The sequence below is a fragment of the Lipotes vexillifer genome, unplaced genomic scaffold, assembly GCF_000442215.2.
Source record: "Lipotes vexillifer unplaced genomic scaffold, Lipotes_vexillifer_v1.1 scaffold1055, whole genome shotgun sequence".
Classification (NCBI taxonomy): Eukaryota; Metazoa; Chordata; class Mammalia; order Artiodactyla; family Lipotidae; genus Lipotes; species Lipotes vexillifer.
The window spans coordinates 1,555,955-1,564,820 of NW_006785407.1; the positions used below are offsets into that span (position 1 = coordinate 1,555,955).

The window sequence follows — 8,866 nt, forward strand, 5'->3', positions numbered from 1 at the left end:
AATGCAGCGGCCGGGGAAGGAGGCTGGTGCCAGCTCCCCACACTGCACACTGAGTCACCCTTGTTAACGGTGTACGGATGTACATTAACCGTATTTATGTAACTCCGCTAAGACCACCAGCTTGCCAGTTCTGCATTCTCTGTGTTCCCAAGAGTAGGATGGTAGGGGATGTATGTCCACGAGCTTTGACAGAAATGATGATCTAAAACGACCCCACCAGAATCCACTGAACAAGCACTACACCGGTGGGTTTAAAAGGCACTTTTTGGAACCACCGTGTTCTTTGCTCATCACACCATTCTAAATCTGACAAAGCTAAACCAACAGAAGAAATGAGGAGATATCAATAAGGTGTGGAAATCAAGGCCACACTGCCACTAAACCGAATCTAGGTTTTTTTTAAAGGAATGATGAGTGTTTCTACATTTCATATAACTTTTGAAGTTCTATCATAGCCTGTAAGGTTTAATCAAATCCTACTGAAGACAGAAAAAAGGGACTATGCTTTACAGTGATCTGCTGGCAGTGACAGCGCTGCTTTTGCAGCAGCCATCATGCTCTCTGGTTCTTCCCGTCTAATTTAGCTACACCTAAGGCAGAGCGATGCCCTCCATACCTTCGGTCTATGAGCTCCATGAATGCGACAACCCTTTCAAAATGTAATGAAATTCCTAATGCTTAGCCCACAACATGCCCTCAGTAAGTGAAAACTCCATGAATAAAGCCCAGCTGCCAACCAGGCCCAAAGAAATGATCACTGGGAACATACCAACATTCCTCCTGCATCTTTGGATCAGCTTAGCTTCTAAGAGAAGTTAAACGTCACTTCTGAGGAAAACACAGACGGTATCTCCCCGTTCCCACCCCCCAAAACGACTTAGAACAGGGGTCAGCACACTTGTTCTGTAAACATGTTAGGCTTTGTGAGTGACGTAGGTCTCTGCTGTGTATTCTTCTCTGCTTTTTTTTTTTACAATCCTATAAAAATGTAAAAACCATTCTTAGTTCTGAGGCTGTACAAACACAGGATGTAGTTTGTGACTTCTGACCTACAGCACAAAGAAAATCAAAAACAAGTCACTATTTCTTTATTTCTTTGGGGAAGCAATTATTCCCTAGGTGGTGGGAAACAACTGTCAGTTCAGCAAAGCAAGGTAAAAGGACGCTCGGTTAAAACAGGAAAAATGGGTGTAGTAACTGTCATTTGGAGAATCAGGGCCCAAGGGAAGGAACCTCCATGGGGCCTGGAAGGCCTGGGGTCTCACAGGAGAGCAGGAGGTGTCTGGCACTGTGGTTCAGAGATGCTCTTCCTGCCATTAACTGTACACTGGCAAACAGTTGAAGCTAAGTTTCAAAATGCAAAGTTTAAATTTGACACCATCTCCTACTAAATATCGGTGTCATTTCATTAGGCCTTACTTCTTCCCACACTTTGAACTTTCTTCCCATTGAACATTCCTTACACCCATGGAGGCAGCATTCCGACTGCCTATTCTTTTGCAGATTGCCACAGCTGAAGAGTGGGGGGGGGGGATAACTTACTATTCGTAACCAGATTTGTTTTTGTTTTTGTTTTTTAATCTCCCGCTCCCTCCCCCTCCCCCTCCGAATCCCTAAATTCGGTTTTATTTTTTAAGAACAAACATCTCTTTTTGCCCTTCTTAAATGACAACACGTTAGGCCATCAGCAGAAATGACTGATTACTCTCATCTGTCAGTTCCTAGTTCCTGAGAGTCTTTGAACTCAACCCTTCAGAACAGAAAACTAACGGAGAAAAGTGAGAAAACTCAACCCATGAAGACTGTTGTCCGGGTGAACACAGGAAGTCACCTTTAAGACCCGGGCTGGTGGGAGCAGGGAAGCGGCAGAGGAAACTGTCTTCTGCCCCCTCCAGCACCAGGGGAAGTCAGAGGCTCTAGGCTAGGGAAGAGGGTGCTTCATCCATCACCAGGAACACTTGACCAGATACCAGAGAAAGAAGGGAAGTAACGATGACAGTCGTCTAGTCTCTGAGGTGAGCTGGCAAACAACTGAAGGGCCAGGCGCACCTGAGCTGGATCCACAAGGCGTCCAGAAGCCACCCCAAGGCTGAGGAGACGCCATCTGTAGGTGGCATGGTACCTAAACCCAAGCTCGACTTGTGACTCAGCTCTTGAGTTGCATGGCATCAGAAACCAAGAACTAACCTGCTCTACACAAGTGAGCCATTCCATTTCCAGTCCATCATGTGTATTTAAAATGCTCTGTCGTAGAAATAAGAACCATCCAGGACAACTTAACAATTAAATCACGTGGTATCTCTGCTCAAATGGAGTTTGAAAACCACAAAAAGATTTCTACCCCCAAAAGTCGGCGTCAGTACTTCAAATCCTAAAGGTCCCAGAATGTACTGCACAAGCATGTAACCTTGAAGGGCCCTTGTTACCTCTTTATTCGCTTTAAAAACGTCTTTCTTGCAGGCTGCAGTTGTCCTCCACTCAAAGTAATGCACACAGTCTGTTGCAGTTACAAATTCGGGAGTTCCCTATTTTTTTTTAAAAAAAAAAAAAGGAAAAAGGAAAAATAAGTTAGCATACTGTAAAGTGTTCTTTTTTTTTTTTTTTTTTTTTTTAAAAAAAAAAAGGGAAAAAGAAAAAAAAAGTTAGCATACTGTAAAGTGTTCGTTTTTTTTTTTTTTTTTAAAAAAAAAAAGGGAAAAAGAAAAAAAAAGTTAGCATACTGTAAAGTGTTCGTTTTTTTTTTTTTTTTTAAAAAAAAAAAGGGAAAAAGAAAAAAAAAGTTAGCATACTGTAAAGTGTTCGTTTTTTTTTTTTTTTTTAAAAAAAAAAAGGGAAAAAGAAAAAAAAAGTTAGCATACTGTAAAGTGTTCGTTTTTTTTTTTTTTTTTAAAAAAAAAAAGGGAAAAAGAAAAAAAAAGTTAGCATACTGTAAAGTGTTCGTTTTTTTTTTTTTTTTTAAAAAAAAAAAGGGAAAAAGAAAAAAAAAGTTAGCATACTGTAAAGTGTTCGTTTTTTTTTTTTTTTTTAAAAAAAAAAAGGGAAAAAGAAAAAAAAAGTTAGCATACTGTAAAGTGTTCGTTTTTTTTTTTTTTTTTTTTTTTTTTTTAAAGTCAGAAACAGGGAAGGCTAACGAAAAATCTTAAACTAGCAGCGGGAGGTGGGGAATGACACACAACTGTTTTAGTTAAACAAGGTCATCAAGAAGTTCCCAAACCCAAAACTTCTGAGACAAAAGCTTCATAAAATCATGTTGGAATTTGGCTATAAATGATCCAAAACTGTTCTACTGCCCCAACTATGCAAGTACAGTAAGCTCATGGGAAGTAATCTTCACTGACCTCCCACTCTCAAACTCCAAATGTTCTCTGAACCAAATGCCAACAAAACCAAAGCCAGAAAATGTGACCTCATGCTTCCTGGAAGCCGAGGGAGGAGGCCCATCTGGACCTGACCGAGCTCGTACACCAGCCTTGCTCAGACACCCCTGCACTTGAGGGCGGCCCCTCCCAGCAGAAGGGGACCAGCAAGGACTCCGAACTGGTCAGCCACAGTGTGGCTGGTTGATGAGACATGGCAGGGACTTACCTCTGGGCGCCCATGTGCAAATCTAGAGTTCTGTGAATTCTGGTTCTCACAGGGTGAACCCAGAATTCTTGAAGACAATTTAGTTAAAATTCAAACAACAAGCTAGCTTATTCTGTAACTCAGACCTCCAGGTTTCATACCACTGCAAACAGATTTTTCCCCAAGGTTTCAACATGGGCAATAGTGCAACTGATAGGCTGGTCCAAAATTAACAATTTAAGTTCTATTTTTAAAGTTCTTCAGACAAGACAGTATGGCCCTGAAAATGCAACAGTCACAGCACCAAATTCTAAAAATGATATTTCAAAGCAATCTGGTAACCGCATAAGTTTCACTCAACCTGATTTTTCTGAACACTTGGATTCCTACTCTGATTAGCGAGAACATTCACAGGGTTTGTACACAAATTGCTTTTGCTAAAAGCTAGCAATCATTTGCTGAGAGCCCCTTTCTAAATACTAAAGATTAAAATCAAAAAAATCACATACAATATGCAGACAGTGAGAACACAAACGTCATGCTTTAAACAATTAGGTCCCATTTCAACACTAGTAATACCCCAAAAGTTGGGAACCCCATTACCCACTGGCCAAGGCTTCTCCTAGATAGATGTTAATATGTTCAATTTAATGTAAATGAGGACAAACGTTTAAAAACAATAAACACATTTGCCTTGAAAATTATCAAAATAAAATCCTAGGAGAAGTAGTTTCAGAAAGGAAAAAAAAAAATTTATGCTGCAACATAAACATTAAACAGTGCTTTGAGTTTAAACACCCTAATCTTTACACTGCAGTTTTACACAGGATGTGGGTCAAGTTTCACTTAAACGTTGTAACTATAGGCTTAGGATTTGTTTACTTATTGGTTCTTAATGGTGACGGTAATTAGGCTGGGGTTTCTGTTCATCTGTTTGCTCGTGTTTTTAATTTTGCTCACTTAGTTGTCCTAGAATACCCGCTACAGCAAGAACGCCCCAAGGACAAACATTTTTAAAAGAAAGATTATAAAGTGCCTCTGGGTGGACTCACCAAGGTTTTCCCACATAAGAAGGTGATGCTACTCTGGATTCTGTGATTTGTGCTCTGCTGCCCGCAGCTCACTGCTGTGTTGAATTCCAGGAGAGATCTGGTTGCGTTCTTCAAATGAGAGTCACCTATTCGGAAAGAAAAGAGTATGAACAAGCCATAAAACATTCATAACCATACAGCTATTTCCAAGCATTAGCAAATTAAAAATGGCACTATAATTCATTTGAAAGCTTACAAACTTACAAACTGCCCCTTCCCCAGAATTCTCCGTCTCAGGAATGGCATCCCCACACAGCCAGCTGTTCAAGCCCCAAACACATTGCACTCAGTCCTATCTTTCTCTCACCTATCACATCAGAAAGTTGTATCGCTTCTACCTGCACCTCAAATGCATCCACCTCTCTCCTTCTCTACAACTACTGAAACCACCGTCACCTCTCACCTGTATTCTGGCAACAGCCTCCTAATTGGGCCCCTAGCCTCCAACTCCTGTCTCGTCCCTCACCATCCTCCCTTCCCCATCCATCTTGCACCAAAAACATAAATCAGAATATATAGCTCGGCTGCTGACATTCTTCAATAACTCCCCATCATACATGCTATAAAATCAAAATTCTTTAGAACGGTCCACAAGTACGGTGATCACTTCTCAGTCTGCCTGGGATATTATTGCAATAAAAAGTCTCCATAGTATCAATATGATGGTAGTTGGCATAGGAACAAATAAACTGACAAACAGACTGTAACAGAGATCAAGACACCAGAACAGAGAGCACACAGACGTATCTATGAGTCAAACTTTGATACACAATAGAAGAAACGTATCAGGTCAGTGAGCAAAGAGACCGTTCAATAAATGAAACTGGAAACAAAATGGCAATCCATACAGGAAAAAGGATAAAAATTGAATCCCTACCTACCACTGTATACAAAAATCAACTCTAAATGGATTAAAAGATGGAAACATCAGAAACCAAATTTTAATTCAGTAAAAGCTAGAGTTATCTTTTAGATCTTAACATAGGGAAATACTGAAGACTCAAAAGCATTAACTACAAAAAAAATAATAAATGTGGCTTATTAAAAAGTTTATATTCATGAAAAAATAGCTTAAGGAAAACTGTTTAAGCTATTTTTTAAAAATAGCTTAAAAAAGTTTAGAACAAGTTATAAACTAGGAGATACAAAGAGCTGGCAAAGAACTAGCATCAAGAAGATATATACTCACACACAAAACCCAAAAAAGTTTTTTTATAATTCTAGGAAATAAAATGAACGACGTATGACAGAGAGAACACGCTGAGAGGAGAGAGAAGGGAAAGCCCACACCTAGTCACAGAATGGCGATTCTAATATCAAAGGCAAAGATAAAATTCTAAAGCTTCTAGAGGGAAAGAATTGATCACATGCAATAGATAACTCAATATAAAATGAACAAGACATGATCAGACAGGAGAAAAACACCTTCATAAATAAAGAGATGTTCAACATCACTGGTGATCAAGACCATGTGGCTTACCAATTCCAGCCATTCTATCGACAAAAATTAAACACCAAATGTGGGAGAAGAGAAGGTCCAGAGCTCTCCTGTGTTGCTGGTGGAAGTGTGAACTGGTACAACCACTACGTAAGTGGGCATGGCATTGTGTTCTATCATTGAACATTCATGTACCCTATGGCCTAGCTATTCAACTCTTAGGTAAATACATAAGCGAAAGCCACAGACGTATACATGACAAGAAACATGTGAAAGACCATCTCGTGTTCTTCACACTAGCAAAATCCTGGAAACAGGGACTCCCCTGTTGGTCCAGTGGTTAAGACCCTGCGCTCCCAACACAGGAGGCCCAGGTCCTATCCCTGGTCAGGAAACTAGATCCCGCATGCCGCGACTAAGACCCAGCGCAACCTAATTAATTAATTTCTTAAAAGCCTGGAAACAACTCAAATGCCCATCAGGAGAAGAGTGGACAAATTAACTTTGGTAGATCCACAATATTATGTAGGAATCAGAGGAATAAATCACAGTGAAAGATAATATAGTTGTTTTCCAACAATATAATATTGTTACCACTTAAGTCCCCAAAAATTACACACAGCATGATACATACTTTCTATTAAGGTAAAAACACCACATACAGCCAGACATTTGAGAAAGAGAGACAGACAGACAGACTCTGGGAAAGAGAGGAAAGAAGAAAGAAAATGTTCAAATACAGGATGTGAGCGAATGATTACCTCCAGTGAAGAGAGACAGGAGGATGGAAGACCACACCGACAGTGGTTATTGTCAAGGTCCTGGATTTTGTTAGAGAAAGGGTTCGTTGCATTATCCAAAACAACTAATTAAAAAACAGAAAGAGGTTACTTCACAGATTGATGATGAGTGCGTGTCATGACCTCACGATTACAACTGGTCCAATTTGATAAATACACCAGAGATCTTTAAAAGAGAGAGACAGAGAGTAGAAAGGGTAAAAATTAAGACGCCAATGGAGAGCGGATAATGGCTTTCAGACCCACAGCACCATACCAAGAACAGTACAGCGGTTCTTTCTCCTGCCTGCCTACGCGATTCTGCCTGCCAGAATCGTCCTTCTCTGCCAGAAACTCCAGGGTTCTGTTTGAAAATCTTTTTTCGACTGCATAGGCGCAGAAACCCTGAGGCGGCTGCGGGACCGAGGACAGCGCCCGTAGCCCCGCCCACAGTGGGCGTGCCTGGGACCGGGAGAGAGGGTGGGGCTTCGACGCGCCCTGCAGCGCTGCGCTCCGGGAGACACGGAGGGCGGGCTAGGCTGGTGGGAAGCGGCGCGCGCAGCGGCCAGGAGGGGGCGCTCCCAGGCTGCGGGTCCCCCACCTTAAAGACCCTCCCCCCCACGCCTCCTGTCCCCCCACACGGCGGCCCCATCCGGCCCTGTGCCCAGAGCTCCTGGGGGCTCCTCATAACTGCTGGGTTCGCCCTGAAAAGAAAACGAGGAGGGCCCTGGCCTCAGGCCGGGAGGGATCCGGCCGACCTCCGCCACCGCGGCGCGGGGCACCGGCATCCCTCAGCGTCAGGCCCCATCGGCATCGCGCCCGCCCGTCCACCTTGCCTTCTTCCTCTGCCCGCTCCACCTGGCGGCCAGGACCGACTGCCGACCCCGGCACTCGGAGAGAGGCCACAGTGCACCGCGGCAGTGAACCGCGGCAGACAACTGCGGCAACCGGCCAGCCTGGCCGTCCTCCCCGGACCAGAGCCGGGCGAGGACTGCGGGGCGGCGGCCAGCACGCCAGGCCCACGGCCAGCTCCCGAGGACGGCGCCAAATGGGCTGGGCCGCGCTCGCCGGGCCCGCCAGACCGCGCCGGGTCCTCCAGACCGCGCGCCGGGCCCGCCAGACCACGCTCTCCAGGCCGGGTCCGCCAGACCAGACCGCACTGGCGGGGCCCCACCAGACCAGACCGCGCCGGGTCCTCCAGGCCGCGCTCTCCAGGCCGGGTCCTCCAGACCAGGCTGCGCGCCCCAGGCCCGTCAGACCGCGGTCTCCAGGCCGGGCCCGCCAGACCAGGCCGCGCTCGCCCAGGCCCGCCAGGCCGCGCCGGGTCCTCCAGACCGCGCTCTCCAGGGCGGGTCCGCCAGACCGCGCTGGGTCCTCCAGACCGCGCGCTGGGCCCGCCAGACCGCGCGCTGGGTCCTCCAGACCGCGCGCTGGGCCCGCCGGACCGCGCCAGGCCCACCAGACCGCGCGCGCCAGGTCCTCCAGACCACGCTCTCCAGGCCGGGTCCGCCAGACCAGGCCGCGCTCGCTGGGCCCGCCAGACCAGCCCGAGCTCGCCGGGCCCGCCAGATCGCGCCGGGTCCTCCGGACCGCGCCAGGCCGTGCGCGCCAGGTCCTCCAGACCACGGTCTCCAGGCCGGGTCCTCCAAACCAGGCCACGCGCGCCGGGCCCACCAGACGGCGCTCTCCAGGCCGGGTCCGCCAGACCAGGCCGAGCTCTCCAGGCCAGGCCGCGCCGGGTCCTTCAGACCCTGCGCCCCGGGCCCGCCAGGCCACGCTCACCAGGGCCCGCCAGGCCGCGCCGGGTCATCCAGACCGCGCTCTCCAGGCCAGGTCCGCCAGACCAGGCCGAGCTCGCCCGGGCCCACCAGACCAGACCGCACTGGCGAGGCCCCACCAGACTAGACCGCGCCGGGTCCTCCAGGCCGCGCTCTCCAGGCCGGGTCCTCCAGACCAGGCCACGCACCCCGGGCCCGCCAGACCCGCCCGACCGC

The 8,866-nt window shown here is 46.8% G+C and overlaps 1 protein-coding gene across 1 annotated transcript in view; it reads right to left on the reverse strand.

The window, feature by feature from the left end:
- Positions 1 to 8,866, reverse strand: part of IGF2R (insulin like growth factor 2 receptor) — a 110,618-nt gene that overhangs the window by 74,993 nt on the left and 26,759 nt on the right. The window contains exons 3-4 of the mRNA XM_007457582.1: positions 4,617 to 4,741; positions 2,427 to 2,525 (exon numbers count right to left, since the gene is read on the reverse strand). Of these exons, the coding sequence (XP_007457644.1) occupies positions 2,427 to 2,525; positions 4,617 to 4,741 (224 nt within the window). The remainder of the gene's footprint in view (positions 1 to 2,426; positions 2,526 to 4,616; positions 4,742 to 8,866) is intronic.